Below are 23765 nucleotides of genomic sequence, written 5' to 3'. Positions count from 1 at the left end.
ACCATTTTGTCAAAAGTCTGGTTCATCTTCTGTGATTTCTATGATTTCAATTTCAAAGTATCATTTTGGAGCACAGTATTATAATATCTACCTACACGCTTACGGGTTGGGCCCGTCCGTTTTTTTTCTGGGCCCACCTGTTTTATTATTTCTGCCTACGCCCCTGCTTTATTTGTATGCTTCATATAATATTTTGTTCATATAATAACTCTGTATGAGAAAACACCAAGTTTCAGTAGTAAATCATGGCATGTACTGTATATATATAATTTTTATAAGTTTTTCACTTTTTAACAGTTTTTTCCGTACGGTCCAGAGTCTCAGTGGCAGGTGGCGAGTGTGCAGTCTCAGCTGGATGGCTCTGCCTTCTCTACTGACTATTACCTTAGCTGTCCCTATTGAATGAACCCAAAAACAACACAGCACAAAACAACACAACACATCTCTCGCTCTCTCTCTCACTCTCTCTCTCTCTTGCTCTTTCTCCCACCCTCTCTATCTCTATCTCTCTCTCTATCTCTGTGATAGCCTTCCTCCTTACCCTCTCTATCTTCTCCCCTCCATATGTACATTGCCCATGTCTCTCTCTCTCTCTCCCTCTCTCGCTCTAAAAGCCTTTTCACTGGTCTTGTGGTGTTCCCCAGAGTCTCGGTTGCAGGTGGGGGGTGTGCGGTCTCAGCTGGATGTCTCTGCTGCCCCCAGTGGCTGCTCCGGTGAGGACATCCAGCACATGGACTCCCTCAGGCACATCTGCCGGACACACCAGCGGTGAGATACTGTACCACACACGCTTGCATACAGTGCACTGCACGCATGTATACACACGTACACACTACACACACAGACACACACACGCTTGCATACAGTGCGCGCATGTATACTCACATACACACTACACACACAGACACACACACGCTTGCATACAGTGCACGCATGTATACTCACATACACACTACACACACAGACACACACGGACGGACGTACGCACGCACGCACACATGCACACACACACACACACACACACACACACACACACACACACACACACACACACACACACACACACACACACACACACACACACACACACACACACACACACACACACACACACACACACACAGGAACACCCCCCCACTGAGTCCACCCCCTTTGGTTGCACAAACACTGAACTCTCTGTGTGTGTTTTGTAAAACTATGCTGCCTGGGCTGTGATTTCAATTTCAAATGTCCTTCTTCAACCGCTGCTTTCATCCAAACACACACTGTTGGCAGAAGACCTGTACAATATTTTGTTCATTTATATTTGTGTTATCATTGTTTTATTTTCAATATACTGTAGAGTACGTACACATTATTTTAGCCTGGAGGTATTTGCTATTAAATGCACTAAGTAGGGGTTCATCAACAGTCTTCATCGATTTGAAAACATAAAAGGTTGTGTTGTGTTGCCAAGTTTGTTCAGTTGCCTTTAGACACTATTCGGTTTGTCAGAGGTGCGTCAGTACTTACACTAAAACTCATAAGCATCATTCTTAACCAGTTAGCAACTTAGTTGTTTGGCTATGGGAAATTCCAATGCAACTCAGTAAGTTGCTAACTTTGTAATCAATGACACTGTTGAGGAACGCACTCCTGGTAATCTCAGAATGTTTTTTGTAGAGTTTGCGTCTGTGTGCAGGGCTGGACTGGCCATCTGGAATACCGGGCATTTCCCGGTGGGCCCTGCACCCTCGTGGGCCCCTATTTTCAGGAAAAAAGGTGAGGGGCCCACCGGTGAGTCAGTTCTGTGCCATTAATTATGAGGGGGGGGGGGGCTTTAAACCAAAAGTGCCTCGGCCCCATTTCTCCCCCAGTCCAGCCCTGTCTGTATGCAGCTTATGTCAGGACATCACAGCCTCTGTGATGTAACCGAAAGGTCAAGGTCGCGACCCCTGGCTCATGCTACGTTACCGGATTTCTGGATCAGGTTCCACGAGGCGCGATCGGATCAGCCACTAGCCACAACGTAACCAGAGAAAGTTTGACACTGGTGCTGGTTATCCAGGACATGAGGTGACATGATTTGTGACGATGGAGATGTTTATCATCTTCAACAGTAGAGTAGAGTAGAGTATCATTTATTGATCCTGAGGAAAATTAAGGTGTCAAGTAGCATACATACACAAATACAGTAGAAGACACAAAGACATCACATACAACATTGCACATATATCTACCATACATATATCCACAGGCCAGATCTCTCTATCCCCCTCCCACACACACACACACACACACACACACACACACACACACACACACACACACACACACACACACACACACACACACACACACACACACACACACACACACACACACACACACACACACACACACACACACACAGAGACACACACACACACACACCCACACCCACACACACACAAAACTAGACAAGTGTCACAACGTAACCAGAGAGAGTTTGACACTAGTGCTGGTTACCCAGGACATGAGGTGACATGATTTGTGACGATGGAGATGTTTATCATCTTCAAGCGAGCAACATATATATATGTGCATTCCGCATCTGGTAAGCTTTCAAGCATCTGAAAAACATCGCTTCCTTAGAGGGAAAATTACATTTTATATTAATGTACTGTACAGGTGCGTAATTATAATAGCGTCTGTTAGCAAAAGGGAGAGAGAGAGAGAGAGAGAGAGAGGGGGGGGTGTCTTTGTCCCACGTGCACAGATAGATAGATAGATAGATAGATAGATAGATAGATAGATAGATAGATAGATAGATAGATAGATAGATAGATAGATAGATAGATAGATAGATAGATAGATAGATAGATAGATAGATAGATAGATAGAATAAAATAGAAAAAAAATAGGGAAATGTATTCACAAGTGCCAGTAAGCGTAAGAACAACAAACAGCTGTGAAGAGCAGACAGAAAGATCAATGCAGAAACATGTAACTTGGCCAAGTTTATACAGTGTGTTTGTGTTTGTATGCTTGTGTGCTTGTGTGTGTGCTGCGTGTGTGTGTGTGCTTGTGTGTGTGTTTGTGTTTGTGTTTGTGTGTGTGCTCGTGTGTGGGTGTGTTCAGGAGTTCTTTTTAGAAAGTGAGATGAGCAGTGTTGTGTGTGTGTGTGTGTGTGTGTGTGTGTGTGCACGTGTGTGTGTGTGTGTGTGTGTTCAGGAGTTCTTTTTAGAAAGTGAGATGAGCAGTGTTGTGTGTGTGTGTGTGTGTGTGTGTGTGTGTGTGTGTGTGTGTGTGTGTGTGTGTGTGTGTTTAGGAGTTCTTTGAGAGAGTGAGATGAGCAGTGTGTGTGTGTGTGTGTGTGTGTCTGCAATGGTAATGAGGAGGCCAGGTGTGTGTGTTGGCGGAGAGTCATAATCCGCCCACCTTCATGGCAGCCTGCCAACCCACACACACACTCACACACACACACACACACACACACACACACACACACACACACACACACACACACACACACACACACACACACACACACACACACACACACACACACACACACACACACACACACACACTCATGCACAGTCCTTTGATCCCCAGCATTCCACCCCCTCACCCCCACACACTCATGTATGTACTGTACCCCCCCCCCCCCCCCCCCCCCCCCCCCCCCCCCCCCCCCCCCTTCCCCCCCCCCCCCCCCCCACACACACACACATGCACACACACTCACCCACCACCCACACATGCAACAAACAAGCATACGGTACACACATCACACATGAACTGCTTTCGAGGAGGTGGTCTGGTCTTGACTGCATGAAGAGCGGCGTGTTACATCTTGAAACTTGAAATGACCCCGAAACAAAGAGAGAGAGAGGGAGAGGCGAGGAGAGGGTCTGGTGTGGGAGAGGGAGAGGCGAGGAGAGGGTCTGGTGTGGGAGAGGGAGAGGGAGAGGCGAGGAGAGGGTCTGGTGTGGGAGAGGGAGAGATGAGGTGAGGAGAGGGTCTGGTGTGGGAGAGGGAGAGATGAGGTGAGGAGAGGGTCTGGTGTGGGAGATGGAGAGATGAGGAGAGGCTCTGGTGTGGGAGAGGGAGAGATGAGGAGAGGGTCTGGTGTGGGAGAGGGAGAGGGAGAGGCGAGGAGAGGCTCTGGTGTGGGAGAGGGAGAGGCGAGGAGAGGGTCTGGTGTGGGAGAGGGAGAGATGAGGTGAGGAGAGGCTCTGGTGTGGGAGAGGGAGAGATGAGGTGAGGAGAGGCTCTGGTGTGGGAGAGGGAGAGATGAGGTGAGGAGAGGGTCTGGTGTGAGAGAGGGAGAGATGAGGAGAGGAGAGGAGAGGGTCTGGTGTGGGAGAGGGAGAGATGAGGAGAGGAGAGGAGAGGGTCTGGTGTGAGAGAGGGAGAGATGAGGAGAGGAGAGGAGAGGAGAGGAGAGGGTCTGGTGTGAGAGAGGGAGAGGCGAGGAGAGGCTCTGGTGTGGGAGAGGGAGAGGCGAGGAGAGGCTCTGGTGTGGGAGAGGGAGAGGCGAGGAGAGGGTCTGGTGTGGGAGAGGGAGAGATGAGGAGAGGAGAGGGTCTGGTGTGGGAGAGGGAGAGGCGAGGAGAGGCTCTGGTGTGGGAGAGGGAGAGGAGAGGAGAGGCTCTGGTGTGGGAGAGGGAGAGATGAGGCGAGGAGAGGGTCTGGTGTGGGAGAGGGAGAGATGAGGAGAGGCTCTGGTGTGGGAGAGGGAGAGGCGAGGAGAGGCTCTGGTGTGCTTGGAGAGCCTGGGGCTTACAGGACGGACATTTGTAGCATTTGTTTTTGTATCCGCCAAGGAGGTCCGTCTGCCTGTATGTCAGCAGGATAACTCAAACATTTCTGGGATTTCAGTATACCCACTTAAAATGGATTGATCCATTATTTAGAATAGCGCAAATATATACAGTGTACCCACCTCAAAAATGCTCAAATATACAGTATACCCACTTCTAAAAAGGAGACTACACCACTGAGTGGATTGTCCCTATTTTAAACTCTGTTCCTTTCATTTAATTTCTATTATGACTTTTTGTTTTTGTCTTGCAGACCGACTTCTTGCATGGACAAGGTAAGGGATTATGTTTTAAAATATAATTCCCCTCACACCTGCTGTATCAGTACCTTGCATTTTAGTTACAATAAAGTGAGAGAAAATTCTTCTTATAACCTGTGGGGTGATTGATCAAAGGTAACTTACTTAGTATTTAGTTTAATTGTTTCACACTTTAATGAAATGCATTAAAGGGGGTTCATCAGTGTGGGTGACTATCATTGCCTCTACTTGAACTAACATCTTGATCCTGTTCCCATGTTTTAATTTATTTTTTGGGCATGTTAGCCTTTACTCAGATAGGACAGTGAAAGAGTGCCAGGAAATGAGTGGGGAGGGAGGGAGGGAGTCGGGGAAGGATCGGCAAGTGACCCAGGCAGGAATCAAACCTAGGTCACCGGCGTAGCAGCCCAGTGCCCTACCATTAGGCCACGGCAGGGCCATCCTGATCCCATTTTAACCCATTGTGTCCTGGAGCGACATATATGCTGCATGGAAGTTCTCGAGATTTTAACTGTTTTATTAACAATGTGGGTATGTTAGAGCTGAATGAAACCATTCTAATGCAAAATGAAGGCTCTAGCTTTTAAATGCAACTCATTTAATGTTTGTATGTGCTTCGGAGGCTGAGATATCTGGGTTTTAATAGGGAGAGGGCACCTTTTCCCAAAAAGGGCTTAGGCTAAAATGGGTTAACATGGATGTGTGCATGACTTGACTGTGCTAACTCACCTGCTGCACGTCACTCATGCATCCTGCCTGTTTCTCCAGCCTCTGCAGAGGAGCATGGCGGCCGGTCAGGCGCTGACCAATGGAGGCACTGCCGAGTGTGAGAACAGAGGAGTGCCACAGCTGACCTCTGTGGAGGACACACACCAGAGAAGAAGAGGAGACCAGCTCCTCCAACCAGAGAGGCACCAGCGGACTGGAGGAGAGGAGCCTGAGGGGGAGCAGGAGGAGGAGGAGGAAGAGGGCGAAGAGGAGGAAGAGGACGAGGAGGAGGATGACCTTTGGGAGGAGCAGGATGATGAAGATGAGGAAGAGGAGGGTGCGATGGGTCTACAAGAAGACTTGGCAGAGCACATTCGAGTGGAGCAGGTAGAGAAGATTTTACCTTCTCATTAGAATATTCATTTATAGAACAGAACTGAACTGAACCGAACTAAATAGAATAGAATAGAATAGAATAGAATAGAATAGAATAGAATAGAATAGAATAGAATAGAATAGAATAGAATGACTTATATTACAGGTGTATTTTTTGTATCCCAGAATTCATGCTGCCCATTCACAAGTATTACTTTTTAAACAAATACTTACCACCACCATCAAATTCAATGTATTCATTATGACTGGGAAAATTGCACTTTTCATACATGAAAAGGGGTATCTTCTCCATGGTCCGCCATTTTGAATTTCAAGAAATAGCCATTTTTAGCTGTGAAAATTGCTGTACTTTGGTCATTCAGTTCAATGGAGGACTGTGCTGGAAGACTTCGGTAAAGGTAAAGGTGTGGTAAGTGAGGTAAAGAGAGTGTGTTGTCTGATCAGCAACCTGTGATTTGATTAAGGAGCAGTGTTGGGAGGAGGAGGAGGATACCTTAACAGATAGCCATGCCTCCCAATGTAATTACGTCTTACAAGAATGTGGGTGCAACAGTGGCTCTTGCCTAAGGCAATATAATCTCTTTTACCTGATAAACCGAGACATTCGGTATCACTAATCAGATTATCTAATCTATTAATCTGGGTAACAAGGCACCACAGACCGTCCCCAGCACCAGGTTACAGTGACACTGAACTGATAAAATGTCTCAGTGTCACTATAAAAATCCTTTTAAGGTAATCAAATGCAACGCTTCATTCACCACCATACGCAGATGAACCAGAACATGGAAACAGTAGGTCTGTAGGCTTACTGCTATAGTAGCCTTAAAGGGGCATTCCACCGGTGGAGACATGAATATGTTACTGAAAGTGGGTCATATTTATAGTAGAATAGTAACATACATTTCTAATTTGGTGCCTTCTTGACCAAGAAAAGGCAGAATATGACTTTTTAGTGCTTGTGGATATGTGACAACAATCCCCATAATGCACTGCAATGCTCAAGTTCCACAGGCCACACCCAGTTATTTGGGACTCTATATCATCCCTCCCTCAGCTTGCAGGCAGTGTTGCCAGATTGGGCTGTTTCCCGCCCAATTGGGCTGCTTAGGATGGTCATGTGCGGGTAAAAATGGCATTTAGCAGAAAAACCCGCCCAATTTTAGCCATAGAAATCAATAGAATTGGGCGGGATTTTGAGCTTCTAGGCTGGTTTTGAGCATTTTTTGGGCTGGAAATCATCCTCATCTGGCAACCCTGCTTGCAGGTGCATCACAGTGGGACAGACATCACTGGAAAGGAGAAGCTGGAGCACACTGCAGCTTAGTTTTCAAGACTTTATTTTGTGCACACACGCGACCAACGTTTCTGTGTTGCTACACCTTCTTCAGAGTCAAATGATAGCAAGAGAGAGACACACATTTCAAGACTTGACATTCACAGGTGATCCTACTTGGTTTGGCTAAATTGGTCTGATCTCATTGCAGGTAATTGACCCCACCCCCAACACCAGGACAAGATTGTAGACAATTAGACAGCTTGCCAACTTCCCAAAACAAAATAAAAAAGTGAAAAAAACAATACACAAAGAACATTGTCAATAAAACCACAGCTACAATTATTACAAGACCACAGCCGCGATGCTGGAACAATTTGTTACAGAGAGCAAGACATATTGTGTTCCTCATTTATGCCCTGTAGTAGGGGCTCTAAGCCGAGAAATCGTTACGCACTGGATAGAAGCATATAATTCGGTACACATGTTCCTTGACTGATTTGAAGACATCCTAGAAGGGGTGCCCCTTGAAAAAAAAATGTCTACCATGTCATATACAATATGTCATGTTGGTAACGCATTACATTGTTATTACATGACATTATACTTAGCTGACAATGTTAATATAGTCCTCAGAAGAGATGAAGCAAGGGTAGCCTGCTAGACCAGATTGATAAAACTACAAAATGTACATAGTGTGAAAGTATGGGTGAGTCTGTGCTTACGTGCTTGACAGCATGTAACATTGTGAACGATTTGAGAAGATTCTTGGTCTGAATTAAAATGAGTATTGCCAACACTAAAACTATGGTGAGAATAGACTGCTGCTAATGCTCGATTTGAATGGGATAGTGTCAGTGCAAGATGCCCTAGGTAGCAGGTTCTCCATCCTCTAATTTCCATAACAGATATACGTATTTTATTTGTATGAGAGAGGGTAAAGGACAGGACTTTTCCATATGTATGAAGAACCCCATAAGATCACCTAATTCTATATTTTTACAAGTGCATATTGTGAGAGCATTTCAGTCATCTTTAGAATGGCATTACATATTACTCAATATAGGCCTACATGTAGGCCACAGTATGGCTTCAGTTCAAATTAAATGGGAATGATTTCTTAGTGTATGTTGAGTAAGAAGACAGAGATAAAAAAGGTGTTTATTTGCAGAGTCCTCACCTAGTACTTGTGTCAGAAGTTGTATTAGTTAGCTCAGTAATCATTGAGTACTTAAACTGCTATCAAAACTGACAGCTGATGGACAACATATACTGTAGGTCTTTTGCCACCCTTACCCATAGGAGAAATATATATATAGAACAACACTTCTAATATGGTATATACTATGAAAGTAAATCATTACCTGGACTCATTTTCTTGATATGCAAGGCACATAAATAGTCTGGGCGGAAGAATAGTCGATCATACCCCGCCCCCCCCAAACAAAATGCCACAAGACTTTTTTTAACCTTCAAATTTTGAGTGGTAACAGTAACATAACTCATTCCCACTACACCTTTTTGCATAATATTGTACATGTCCTCAGAATGCTCTACATCAGAGGTTCTCAAACCTTTTGTGTGAAGTGCCCCCTGAGAAAATATTGAGCTCTCTGAGTACCACCTTGACAACCAACATTAGAATATCGCAGTAAAGGCCTTCCATATTCACTTTTGCCAGTCAGTACAGGAGAGGTTCATAATGGCATTCCAAGTACCACCAGAGATGTCTCAAGTACCACCAGTGGTACGCGTACCACAGTTTGAGCACCACCGCTCTACATGTTTCAGTTCTATAGTTGTACTGTAGAGTACAGTGCAGTGCAGTGGAGTGCAGTACAGTACAGTAGCATACAGAATGGTGCAGTATAATAAAGTACAGTAGAGTATAGTACAGTACAGTACAGTACAGTAGCATACAGTACGGTGCAGTACAGTACAGTAGCATACAGTACGGTGCAGTATAGTACAGTACAGTACAGTAGCATACAGTACGGTGCAGTACAGTACAGTAGCATACAGTACGGTGCAGTACAGTAAAGTAAAGTACAGTACAGTACAGTAGCATAAAGTACGGTGGAGTCTAGTTAAGTACAGTACAGTAGCATACAGTACGGTGCAGTCTAGTACAGTACAGTACAGTACAGTACAGTACAGTACAGTACAGTAGCATACTGCACGGTGCAGTAGAGTACAGTATGGTATATCACATTACATTACAGTACAGTACAGTACAGTACAGTACAGTACAGTATAGTCTTTTATTATATGGTTGTGACGTCATCTGTCGAATGCTCCATTCATTTCAACGGGGCTCCCCAACGTTCGGACGTCTGTTATTTTTCGATAACGGACGGGTTGGTCTATAACAGACCGCTGTCAATGGCAACAAGACTTTTCACTGCTAAAGCGACTTTTCATCAAGACTCTAATCAGCTGCTGTGAAAGACAGCACCCGTTGTCCTGGCTACCGCTGTCAATGGCAACAAGACGTTCACTGCTAAAGCCACTGGCTTGTATACAAGTCAGTGGCTAAAGCGAATGTTTCATATCACTCCGCAGGGGGTCCGGTCTTTTGTCACTCTAATCAGCTGCTGTGATAGACAACACCTGTTGTCCTGGCTAGCCTACCTAGCTGTTGCCTAGCGGTGTTCCACAACGGCACTGTTTTGTTTTGCGCAGCAACAATCTTAACATTAAATAGGTCTAAAGAAATGACCCCGCATGTGTGAATCATTTAAGTATATCCATATAATAAGCGGGTTAACTTTCGGCGAGTCGGTCGCTTTGTGGAATAGCAGCACTTCAGAGAGAACAAGACCCATCCGCTCCGCGTCGGGGTCTAAAGATTCTCTCTGTCGTGCTGCTATTCCACGGTAGCGACCTTCTCGCCGAACGTTAACCCTTACATAAACGTTAGCCCTCCAAAGCCAATAGGATTTCCACATGCTGTTGTTTTAAGTTTTTGAAAGACTATTTTAGTAGCCTATGTGAGAGAGGGAAGGCAGGCAGACATGTTTTAAACAAAGGACCACACCCACAAATAAAAAATAACGAGCAAACAATAAATTAAGTGGTTAAGTAGCCAACATGTCATCTAGATTAAAGCCAAAAGTAGATGGAAAAACAGACATGTTACCATTTTGCTCTTTTAAAACAAAGTATCTGTCAATATACTGTATGGATGTCGTATTGCATATTGATTATTCATAATTTCCTAAGCATAAATGCCCTTATCACTCCATTGTACACTTAGGACTGCGATATACATATCTGAACATTAATCAGCATACATTTGTCATTTGACAGCTGTCACTGACACTTGATATGTACATGTATTATTGACTTGATTGATATGAATATATTTCAGTTGGACTCCTAGGGTTAAATCATTGAGGGGGTCCTAAGGAAGTAGTAGTAGTTTGTGTGTGTGCGCGCATGTGTAAGTGGGATTAAAATTATTGTTTGCCATCTTTATCTGAAGAGCAGACTGAATGTCTGAACCTGCTAATGCTAGCATGCTAACATTGGGACAGTTATGTGTGGCCCAGTTCAAGGGTTTATCTCTTCTCCCCTAAATTTTCTAACCACAATTTTCTTTTTGGATGTTATAGATATGACCCACTGCAAATTTTTAAAACTCTTAATGAATGTTGGTTCAATAGCTAAATGCCCAGAAATGAGCTCTCAATTGTAGAGTGATCTCATTCTGACCATGGTTTTTATGATTTTCCTGTTTTTGAATCTAAATAAGACATATATAACATTGTTTTTATGGTAAGTTTTGCACATATTCTCAAAGTTCAGTTTGTATACATCACACACAAATAGGTGGATTGGCCCATAACACCATTATGTCCAGGCAGTACAGCATTTTACTACTATTGGCTGGTTTTGGGCAGCCATCTTGGATTTACCCCATAAAAATGACCTTAATGACATTGAAATTTGGGGCACCCCTTCTGAAATGATGGAGAACACCCTAAGGAAGGTCTACACCAATTTTGGTGCTTCTATCCAGCGCGTAACGATTAGGCCCTTTTTGGACGCTAAGAGATCCAGCTATTAGGCTCCACTGAATTTAGAGTATGAATCCAAAATGCCTTTCCACAAAGCCTCTCTGTCTAATTGTCTGCAATCTTGTCCTGGTGTTGGGGGGTGGGGTCAATTACCTGCAATGAGATGAGACCAATTTAGCCAAACCAAGTGGCATCACCTGTGAATGTCAAGTCTTGAAATGTGTGTCTCTCTCTTGCTATCATTTGACTCTGAAGAAGGTGTAGCAACACCGAAACGTTGGTCGGGTGTGTGCACAAAATAAAGTCTTGAAAACTAAGCTGCAGTAAGCTCCAGCTTCTCCTTTCCAGCTATGCCAGTGACTTACTGGCAGTGTTGCCAGATGAGGCTGATGATTTCCAGCCCAAAAAATGCTCAAAACCCGCCTGGAAGCACTAAATCCTGCCCAATTCTATTGATGTCGATGGGAAAGATTGGGCGAGTTTTCCTGTAAAATGCCATTTTTACCCGCAGACGGCCATCCCAAGCAGCCCAATTGGGTGGGAAACAGCCCAATCTGGCAACACTGCTTACTGGAGCCTCAATGCTAGTGATTTCAAAAGCACTGGGACACTGATCTGTGATAGGTCTGTTAGAGCATTAGGTCCAACCCCCTATGGGCGGGGTTGAAAAGGTGGGAAAAAGGCTTGTAGTCTCAACAAAAATCCACCTCTCTTACACTTCCTCTGTCGATGATGCAAAATGACCATTTTTACATCATTGACAGAGGAAGTGTTAAGAGATGAATGCGGATTTCTCCTATCTCAGGGGGAATTGAGAGATTTTTGCAAGACCATTCAAAAGTATGACTGGGTGTCTAGCAATGGAAAGCCTAATGCAAAATGGGTGGAGTGTCCCTTTAAGTGGCGGAACAATTGCACACAGGGCCCCAGGGCAAAACACTGATAGGGCCCCCGATACGGCCTGCCATAGTCACTATAGGGCCCCCAACACCCATACAGAAGGGCCCTAGGCCCAGGGGCAAATACCCCGCTTGCCCCCCCCCTATAGCTCCGCCCCTGGTAGCCTTCCTTTTGAAGGATACAGCTATGACCTACCAACCTACCATGCTATCATCCAGGGCCGCTGTATCTGGGTGGGGCAGGTGAATTACAGAGAGGGTTGAGAGCAGGACACAAAGAGTGCGTTGCAATATGCGACCTTGCCTCCTCCACTTGCCTCCTCCACTTGCTTCTCTCCTCATACCAGGAAGTAATATGTCATGATGACATCACTGACAACAGCATTATATTTCAATATCTTGCAATAGTTCAATTGTAGAGTCCTTTCCTCATTTGCAATTGGGATGGTGAATGAAAAACAGTCCCTCAAAAGTTGGGGGAAAAAAGCTGGGAAACTTTATCGTTTTCTCCACGGAGGAGGGGCCAGGAGGCGGGACGAGGAGACAAGTGCAAGTGGAGGAGGAAAGGTTGCATATTGCAACGCACTCAAATGCAGGCAGGGCTGAATTAAGATGGCCTAGACTGCAGGCTGCTGACAGGGTGGGGGCCCCTAGGCTGCAGCCATATCTAGCCTGTAGGGTCCTCTGGCAGGTGGGGGCCCCCTAGGCTGTAGCCACATCTAGCCTGTGGGGCCCTCTGGCAGGTGGGGGCCCCTAGGCTGCAGCCATATCTAGCCTGTAGGGTCCTCTGGCAGGTGGGGGCCCCCTAGGCTGTAGCCACATCTAGCCTGTGGGGCCCTCTGGCAGGTGGGGGCCCCCTAGGCTGTAGCCACATCTAGCCTGTGGGGCCCTCTGGCAGGTGGGGGCCCCCTAGGCTGTAGCCACATCTAGCCTGTGGGGCCCTCTGGCAGGTGGGGCCCCCTAGGCTGTAGCCACATCTAGGCTGTGCATTAATCGAGCCCTGACCACAGGATGACTACTCCTGAATGGTTAGAGTGGTGTTGTTACATGTAGTTCGCTATTACATGAATGGATGCTGTAGTACTGTATATATTAGGGCTGGGACATTTACATGTTCATTTCGATTAATTAATCATGTGATTCGATTAATGAATTAACGGAATGAAAAAAATAAATTGCAGTAATATAGCTACATAGTTCTGGATTAGACCAGTGGAGGGCAGTATTACGCCTGATGGTGAACAGCCTGCTGAAATTGAGAAGAGTTCTCTCTTATTTTAAAATGAATAATATTTTTAGATTAAGCTTATTTTTTTTAATTATCCAAAATCCATGTGAATTTTTATTTTTTCACTGTTCTTAAATGCGATTAATTCGATTAATTCATTTCAAAGCCTATAGATTGATTCGAGTAAACATTTTAATCAAGTCCCAGCCCTAATATAGTATATATTTTAGGGCTTTTGTGCCTTTATTATTTGATAGGACAGTGCAGAACAGACAGGAAACGGCTGGGAGAGAGAGATGAGGGAAGGATCGGCAAATGACAAGGGCCGGGAATCGAACCCGGGTCGCCCGCATAGCAGTCCAGCGCCCCACCGTTACAGCCATGACTGGGTCGTCATTACATCTTTTTTTTTTTTTTTTTTAGTTTGTTTTGGGGGCTTTTTGGGCCTTTATTATGACAGGACAGTGTGAGAGGAGACAGGAAATGAGCAGGAGAGAGAGATGGGTTAGGGCTGGGAAATGACCCCGTCTGGACTCGAACCGGGGTCCCCATGGGCTTGCAAGCCCAAATGTGGGAGGCTCAGCGCCGTCATTACATCTTTATTCGAAAGTGAAATGCAGTACACACCAGAACCTTTTTGTTTTTAGGTGCTTTTGCTGAAGAATGGTCGTCGCACACTCAGAACTTCATGCAGTTACATTTAATAAGTCCAACGTTTCGGCTTACGCCTTCATCAGGGTCATCTTACAAGCCGAAACGTTGGTCTTATTAAATGTAACTGCATGAAGTTCTGAGTGTGCGACGACCATTCTTTGTCAAGTTGAGTCTAATTGTCTGCCGTACGCACCTCAAACGGTGTGCGTTTAATGAAACCCGAAAGGTGCTGTTGCTGGCCATAGGCGTAGTGTCAGAACCAATTAACCCGTTAAGACACAGCATTACTGTATACATTTGCTGTTACCAGAATGGCAATGACCAAGTGGTAGTGCATTACTAAAGGGCCTGTGTTATTATGTTATAGCATTGTAGCAATATGGTAGTTCACTTTTCAGTGACTATTACAGCGTGCCACTGGAGGTACGGCGTGCATTAAGGGGCTACAAAGGAAAAGTACCGCACATTGCTCCATAGTAATATTAGTTTATATTGGAATGAAATGAGTTTGAAGTTTGAAGAAGGACTCACGGCCGCAATGCGGCTTTATTGAAAATACTGTGGAGTGAAATTACTGTAGAGAAATTGCTGTTTCAGGACTCGAGCCAATCATCATTGCTCCCAATTTGAAGATGGGAACAACTAGCCTGAAAAGCGACTAGCCTGGCGAAAGCGACATTTAAATTCATTGGAGTTCCGAATTCAAATCATAATCCACATTGTGCTTTATTAGCATGACTGTTACAATATAGTCTCGCAAAAGCATGCAAATAACAAAACAAAAGTGTGAATAGTGTTACCGTAACCAATCAGTAATGAACACTCTCAACTGTTGGCTGATTGGCTAAACAGTGAGCGAACCGAGCTGGGAGGCAAATTTTTGGGTGGAGTACATAGGATGGCGTCGCAAGGCTACGGAACAACACCCCAAGTGAAACTTCCTAAGAAAGAGAGAGGCGTGGACCTTTTATGAAGTCACATGCGCCACGCTTGCCAATTCGGCTTTCTCTTCGCTCCCTCTTCATCCAAAAGGCTTTTATTTCAAACACATTTCACTTCCTGGTCTCCAAGGACAAGAACTCCCATAATTCCATTGTCCTCCTGACTCTCATAATTATATTGTCTGCCCATCACATCCCATCTCATCCCATCTCATCTCATCTCATCTCATCTGGCTGGATATGTACTGTAGGCATAGTGATATTTGTCTGTGTGTGTGTGTGTGTGTGTGTGTGTGTGTGTGTGTGTGTGTGTGTGTGTGTGTGTGTGTGTGTGTGTGTGTGTGTGTGTGTGTGTGCACGTGCGTGCGTGCGTGCGTGCGTGCGTGCGTGCGTGCGTGAGTGTGTGTGTGTGTGTGTTCGTGATTGTGTGTATGTGTGTGTGTGTGTGTGTGTGTGTGTGTGTGTGTGTGTGTGTGTGTGTGTGTGTGTGTGTGTGTGTGTGTGTGTGTGTGGTTTTGTGTGTAGTCTGATACTGTAGGCAGGACATTGCGTATGTGTGTGTGTGCATGTGTGTGGGTGTGTGTGTGTGTGTGTGTTCATGGTTCGATACTGTAGGCATTGTGTGTCTCTGTGTGTATGTGTATATGTGTGTGTGTGTGCCTTTGTTCATGTGTGTTTGTGTGTGTGTGTGCGCGTGTGTGTGTGTGTGTGTGTGTGTGTGTGTGTGTGTGTGTGTGTGTGTGTGTGTGTGCGCGTGTGTGTACTTGACCGCTAAGAGAGAAATCTCTGGGATTCTTGGGCCAGTCAAATGGCTGGGTAATTGCTTTACTGAGTCCAGGCCTCGACCGCATTTGGTTTCAATTATAGGGCTCACGACCAATCACAAGGCGGGGCGAGTTTGTGTGTGTGTGTGTGTGTGTGTGTGTGTGTGTGTGTGTGTGTGTGTGTGTGTGTGTGCGTGTGTGTGTGTGTGTGTGTGTGTGTGTGTGTGTGTGTGTGTGTGTGTGTGTGTGTGTGTGTGTGTGTGTCTGTGTGTGCCTGTGTCTGAGTCTGTGTCTGTGTCTGTGTCTGTGTGGGTGTATGTTACTGTGTGTGTGTGTTTGTGTGGGTGTATGTTACTGTGTGTGTGTGTGTGTGTGTGTGTGTGTGTGTGTGTGTGTGTGTGTGTGTGTGTGTGTGTGTGTGTGTGTGTGTGTGTGTGTGTGTGTGTGTGTGTGTGTGTGTGTGTGTGTGTGTTACTGTGTGTGTGGGTGTATGTTGGCATGTGTGTGTGTGTGTGTGTGTGTATGTTGTCATGAGTGTGCGTGTTTGTGTGTGTGTGTGTGTGTGTGTGTGTGTGTGTGTGTGTGTGTGTGTGTGTGTGTGTGTGTGTGTGTGTGTGTGTGTGTGTGTGTGTGTGTGTGTGTCTTGTCCTCCCTGGCCTCGTCTACGCTATCTATCGAGTGTGTGTGTGCAGCAGCAGCAACAGCAGCAGTCGGGGTCGATGATGTCATAGCCCACAGAGTCCGTTGCCGTGGCAATCGGCAGCGGTGGGTGTTTTGAGAGGCCATGGAGCGAGCTGGAGGACACACCCCTTTTAAGGGGCCCCCATGGGGCTGTGGTGGGGGCCTCTTATACGCTAGACTAATGGTTCTCAACGTGGGGGCGCCGGGGACCTCGGGGTGAGGAGGTGCTAGGGGGGCCGCGGCAGGATGGTACCGCCCTTTACAGTAGTGTACACAGTAAAAAATAAATCAAAACGCAATGTTAATTCTACTCTTATAGAGTTGATTTAACATCTCCCAGTGTGTATTTGATCCCAGAGTATTCTATAAGTGTTGAATTAACTCTGATTCTTTTAGTTAATGTGTAGTGCTTGGCTCAGACCACATGGTATGAGAAATCATGAGCTCTCTCAAACACAGACTCCACCCTGTGACTGCAGTATAGTGCTTAGCCTGTTCAGACACATTGTTATAAATGTGCTGTTACCAGAATGACAATGACCAAGTCATAGTGCAGGGATTCCCAACCTTTTTCAACTTGGGGCCCACTCGAAATTGTCAAAAATGTTCGGGGCCCACCTCTGACCCAATTAAGAATAAAATTCAAATAAGTCAACAGCAACACACATCAAATTGTGATTATTATTTTTGGAAAATGATTTCAAGGCCCACTTGGAATACCTTCAGGGCCCACCAGTGGGCCCCGGCCCATAGGTTGGGAACCACTGTCATAGTGCATTACTTAAGGCCCTGGTTTGTGTCATTGTAGTGTAGTGCTACGATAGTACTCACTATGCTTACTTTTCAATTGACTATTACAGTGTTCCACTGGTGGAATGGCTTGTGTTACGGGGCTACCCTCAGACTACAGTATACTATCTTGTGAACAAGACACTGTATGAAACACATACTGTACCCTGTATCAGGGCTCTAAATTAAAGGGACACTGTGTGAGATTTTTAGTTATTTATTTCCAGAATTCATGCTGCCCTTTTACTAATGTTACCTTTTTCATGAATACTGATCACCACCATCAAATTTTAAGTATTCATTATGACTGGAAAAATTGCACTTTTCATACATGAAAAGGGGGATCTTCTCCATGGTCCGCCATTTTGAATGTCCAAAAATAGCCATTTTTAGCTGCAAAAATTACTGTACTTGGATCTTACTAGAAAATATTTGTTTATTACTTAGTAAACTTTCATGTAAAGATCAAATTTGGCAATAGGCAGCCCAGTTTCAATGAGCAGCATAGTTGCAGTACCTTTTTTGACCATTTCCTGCACAGTGTCCCTTTAATGAACACCAGCCAACTGGCCATGCTGGTGAAATTTCAGTTTGGCTGGTAGAGAAGACCAACTTATCAGCCACCTTGACCCATTAGTGAGTGTGTGTTTGGCTAGTAAGATTAACATCTATTAGCCATTTTGACCGGTGATGAAAAATGCCCCGGTGGTCCCGTATTTGCTTGCTTTATACTTTACGCTCTTCACTGACTCTGCCCTGTACAGAACGATAAGAGTGTTGTGCAGCGTAGACCATATGGTAGACTATGTTATCAACAAGACACTGTATCAGACACTGTCTCCGCCCACACATCGCTGTGTACAGGGTCAGTTCTAGTAAACTTGGTGCCCTAGGTGAGCACCCACTTCCCTTTTTGTGCATTCAGGAATTGCCATCTGTAAACAAAGCGGCATACATCTGATCGAACACAGCTAATTTGCGTTGTGTCCATGCATAATAATTATCAACATGTTAAGTGTAAAGAGGATTTTTTTTGTTTGACATTCTAACTCTGTGGGACATTTTGGGCATTTTGGTGCCCCCAAGACATTTGGTGCCCTACTGTAGGTGACTGCCTGGTGTGCCGGCCCTGATCGGTGTGGTAGTGCCTGTCTCTCTCAGACCATATGGTACACTGCTATATCATAAACAATGCAGTTTCAAGGTGCCGCCATTGGGCTGTGCTGAAGTGGGGTGTCTTATTCTAGAGCAGTCACTCCCAAACTTTTTCAGCAGGGATCCCCTTTTGGACTATTTTCGAAAACCCCTGACCCACCAGAGTTTTAGCCTAGCAATGGATTTCTAGCAATGTTAGCAGACAAAGTATTAATTGAGAATGTAGCAATATGAATGGAAAAAATAACGTTGCTAGAAATCCACAGGACACCAAATACATCTGTTTACCATACAAGTGAACATTGGTACTAACCAAATTATGGAATTATGGTCAGCTGTTAACCCGGGCATTTCCCTTTTTTTGTGCAATGTCCCTTTTGTCCGCAACCTCCTTTCAGTACTTCAGCGACCCCCATAGGGGTCCCGTCCCCCAGTTTGGGAACCACTGCTTTAGGGCGAGAGCAGGGGCCTACTTTAGGCTGTTCATTGACTCATATCATGAACTGTATCAGACAAAGACTCCCTGTAACTGCAGTAGTAGTAGTAGTGATTTAGGTCAGACAGCATATGGTACAGTAGACTATATTTTGAACAAGAAACTGTATCAAATACAGACTCCTCCCTTTACATCAGTGTGGTAGAGCTTAGCTCAGACCATGTGCTATGCTATATTGCTGTGATTCTCTGGTGGGCCACGAAGGTATTCCAAGTGGGCCCTAAAATCATTTTCTGAAAATCTAAATAATATTTGTTGCTGTGCTGCTGTCGACTGTTCATTTGAGATGTATTGTTTATTGTATCAGATGTGGGCCCCGAAGAGTTGTGCAAATTTCAAGCGGGGCCCCAAGTTGGAATAAGTTGGGAAACCCAGCTCTATTGCGAACAAGACACTGGGTCTTTCTCAAAACCTAGGACAGTGTCCTTCCAAGTGTATCAGCCTAATTAGTCACGCCCAGTGATTGGATACTCTTTGGTGAACTCTACAGAATATCCAATCACTGGGTGTGACTAATAAAGAGTATCCAATCACTGGGTGTGACTAATTAGGCTGATACACTTGGAAGGACACTGTCCTAGGTTTTGAGAATGGCCCACTGTATCAAATACTGCCACCTCCCTGCACAGCAGTGTAGTGCTTTACTCACTTCATCACAGCTTTGCTGACTTCATCATAAATAAAATCTGTAGTCTTCAGTCTATCATTTGTAGTCATACACAGACTCCATCCTGTGCATAAGTGTAGTGCTTAGATAAGGCCAGATGATACGCTATATTCAGAGGAGTAGATGTGTTCACATCCCACCCGATGGGCCGGGTGCAGGACAGTAAAAGCAATAATCCAGGTAAAAGGGAATAAAGTCCGCAACACTGCTTGTCTTCTGTGAAAATGTAATAGCAAGAGTGCAACGTTTCGACCTTCAGGTCTTCATCAGACTTTGCAGACTTTGTTCCTTTTTACCCAGATGATATGCTTTATCATAAGCGCAAACATAGTACATCTGTGTATTGTAATGTACTGTATGCCCATACACAGAATGAAAGAAATATACAGTACGCAAAATTATTAATTTATTGTAGCCTACACATAGTGCAAAAGTGGCCTGATCATTTTCCTCACGTACCCATACAATTCTTATTGTACCCAAGGAGGTCTATTGTACCATATTATCAAAATTGTGTGGATGGAATGTGTATGTTTGCTATTTAATTACCCCACACTATGAAAGTGACTAATTTCCTTTTTTTCCCTCATAAAAATGGTATCACTTTGTTAGTTCCATGCATTTCATGTTCCTATGGGTTACCATTGTCACTGCAATGTTGTACCATGATTGTTGATGAAAGTTCTAAATGGCTCTGCGAGTCTGTGTGTAAGTTACTTTCATGGTGTGTCTAAAGAATCAGTTTTCCAGTAAACAAGTGTGTCAGGTTTTAGAGAGCCAAAGAAACACCCATAAATCTTAAACTGTATCAGTGTCACGTTTATTTTTATGGGTGGTATTGGAGTGAGTTATGTCATCAGTGACGGAAACATGAAAGCGATTCGCTCAATAGCATGCAGCATGCTGACCCCATGTGGCCACAAGATGTCATTGCAGCAGAGCCAATGCAAAGGGGACAGAGAGATTGCCAGGAGGCCAGTGTACTACTACATTGGTACATCGAGATTCACATTCATCGTGGTTGCGATAGTCAAAAAGAGCAAAGTTGTCAACAACTGATTTTCTTTTCAGAACTTAAAAATGTTTCATCTGTCATGCAAAATGCATTTTTCACTTCTGGTTTGTTGATGGGTAGACTATGGGTCAAGACGTTTTTTTTGGGTGGGGGTCTCAGATGTCAGGTGGCGCAATGGCATCTAATGCCCATAAATGAATTAGTAATTGGTGGATGATCTGCTGCAATGGTTATGCTTCTTAGATAGTCCACTAAAAAACAAATACATACAATAGTGGCACTGGCTGTCGCTGCACTGCCCTGACATGTGCTACTGCTGAAATGTCACTGACCCATATATTAATACGATATATTTAATGTTAAATATTTATATTATATTATGTACGTTGGCTATTGGCTATTGTATCTGACAGATTGACATCAATTCCCCTCTCATGTGGACAGATAACTCCCACCAATGGGCTTGTGTCAATCCTGAAGAGGAAGGTGGCAGAAGAGGAAACAGCGCCCTCTGCAGACAGCCCCAACAGGCTGCAAACGCCCAGACGGAAAGTGCGCTTCAGTGAACCCTATGATGGTAAGCTGCTGTAGCACTGCTGCTGCACCTCACATTACATTAGCATGGAAAACTCGCTTAATGAAACATGGAAAGCAAAACAAGCCCCAGCAAGCAACACAGGGGTACTAAGGTGATCTAATACCTCTTCTCCACTGTCGTTTTTTGGTAGGCCTACAGCTCGACACAGCGTGACTCGGCCAGCACTTTGTGCTTTTCGAATAGGCACGACACTGCTCAATCGTAAAGCAAAAAGTGGCGACCGAGTCACGTTGTGTCGAGCTGTAGGCCTACCAGAAAAATGGCAGTGGAAAAGAGGCATTAGGGAACTTTCCAGAAGCCTGACATTGCTGTCAAAATATTTCTTGAAAATGATAAAAAAATTATATATAGGCTATATATGTACACACGTGTACAAAATCAAAAATAAATCAATAAATAGAAAACGTAAAACAGTAGGCCAATGTGAGTACATGTGGTCGAAGTGGATGTCAGCTGTATGAAGGATAGGCTAGCGTGAAGAGGTGTGTCTTAGGCTTACATTTGGAAAAGTGGAGAGTGTAGAGTAACTTTATTGATCCCCGAGGGGAATGTAGTTCTTTGACGAAGTGCGATCAGGAGTGCGCTCCAAAGTTTGGGACCGACCACACTGAATGGCCTGTCAGCCATGGTGTGAAGGGGTGTGGAGGGGGTGGAAAGGAGGAGGGTGATAGTGGATTAGTGTGTGGGTTGGGTTGTATAGAGTGGGGGGACTTGTGAGGTACGGAGGTGAGTGCAAGGTTGTAATGGGTCTTGTAGACGAGGAGGAGGATTTTAAACTGGATCAGTGATTGGATAGGAAGCCAGTGTAATTGATGGAGGATAGGTGTGTGATGTGATGCCAGGGTCTGGTGTGTGTAAGTAGTCTTGCTGCGGAGTTCTGTAGGCCTATGTACAGCATATAATACTGTGAGCAGAGCATTTCAATAGTCCAATCTGGAAGTTATTAAGGCATGGATGAGAGTTTTCAGCAGAGGCACAGTAGGGGTAAGTGAGGGGTAGAGACTGGAGATGGTTTTGAGGTGGAAAAGTTGTTTTGGTGATTCGCTTTATATGAGATTGAAAGGAAATTGAAGACTCCATCATGCCAACAAGATTTTTAACTTCAGAGGAAGTGGTGGTAAAATGGTTTGGAATGGAGAACTGTTAGGTATTATTCATATTACTAAATAATGATAGAGTGGCGATGACAATGGCTTCAGTTAGAATAATCACCATTAAAGAAAGGGCTTGAAATATGTCCCTAACATGTTGTGCACTTGAATTAAAAAGAAAAAGCATCCCATCTGAGCTGCTCCGGTGTCTTCTCTTCATTCAAGGCTTGAAATATGTCTCAGTGTAGTCAGTCAAACTGACTTTAACTTTTTAACTTCATGAAATTAATTATTTTAATTTAATTACATTTAAATTAATTAAATAACACATTTACCATTCTGTGATAATTTCTGTATGTGGTACATGATAAATAAGTGTTTGAAGACGTTTTTCTACTCTTTTTGTTTTTCTACTCTTCTATAGCCTTACATACAGTATACACTGTCTGCCATTACACAAATGTACTGTAAGCTCTAATTGACAACCAGTTGATCAATGACCGGATGTGTTAACACTGTCGCCATGGTAACTATGTGCAGATGATACCGATCGTGAGGATTCCTGTCTGATGTTTGTGCTCCTGATCCTGGTCACCGTGGTGATTAGCATTGCTGGGACGGCATTCTACTGTCTCCTCGGTAACGCCGGCACGGCCGTGTGCACGGACTTCTCCCAGAGCATGGAGGTCTACTGGCAGCCGGTGCGGCGCGGGGTCGGCTGGATTACACACTGGCTGCTTCCAGGCCTGTCGTGGTCAGCAGGCGGGAAGTGAGACGGAGGTCCCAGGACCTGTGTGTGTGTGTGTGTGTGTGTGTGTGTGTGTGTGTGTGTGTGTGTGTGTGTGTGTGTGTGTGTGTGTGTGTGTGTGTGTGTGTGTGTGTGTGTGTGAGGGGTGGAGTTAGTGCAAGGCTGTCTGCTTGCATATGAACAAATTGCTGTTGACCAGACTAGAGGAAAGTCTGCTCACTGAATGAACAACGTACAACATGCACGCACACAAACACGCACACACGCACGCACGCACGCACGCACGCACGCACGCACGCACGCTCGCGCGCGCGCGCGCACGCGCGCGCACACACACACACACACACACACACACACACACACACACACACACACACACACACACACACACCTGGACAGTGTGCCTTAATGGAAGATGAATGAATGAACTGTCACACCTGCACTTTTTTCCTGCAGCAATGCAGTGGGGCTTAACAGGGCTGATGGGACATAATTGTGGGCCCCCACCCCAACCAACCACATCATCGACTTTCGTGGGCACCTGTAGTTCTGGCCCCCCCGCCTACATTGAGTGAGACTGGGACTGCAAACAG

The 23765-nt window shown here is 44.9% G+C and overlaps 1 protein-coding gene across 3 annotated transcripts in view; it reads left to right on the top strand.

Moving 5' to 3' along the window:
- The window catches only part of cnstb (consortin, connexin sorting protein b), a 39220-nt gene extending 15795 nt beyond the window's left edge, over window positions 1–23425 (top strand). For all 3 annotated transcript variants that reach the window (XM_063223607.1, XM_063223610.1, XM_063223609.1), the window contains exons 6-10: window positions 645–768; window positions 5041–5062; window positions 5816–6142; window positions 21180–21312; window positions 22965–23425. In XM_063223607.1, coding sequence (XP_063079677.1) covers window positions 645–768; window positions 5041–5062; window positions 5816–6142; window positions 21180–21312; window positions 22965–23197 — 839 coding nt within the window. In that variant the 3' untranslated portion in view covers window positions 23198–23425. The remainder of the gene's footprint in view (window positions 1–644; window positions 769–5040; window positions 5063–5815; window positions 6143–21179; window positions 21313–22964) is intronic.
- Window positions 23426–23765: the final 340 nt, after the last annotated feature.

This window comes from Engraulis encrasicolus, chromosome 18 (assembly GCF_034702125.1).
Source record: "Engraulis encrasicolus isolate BLACKSEA-1 chromosome 18, IST_EnEncr_1.0, whole genome shotgun sequence".
Lineage (NCBI taxonomy): Eukaryota > Metazoa > Chordata > Actinopteri > Clupeiformes > Engraulidae > Engraulis > Engraulis encrasicolus.
This window is presented reverse-complemented; position numbering and strand designations above follow the sequence as displayed.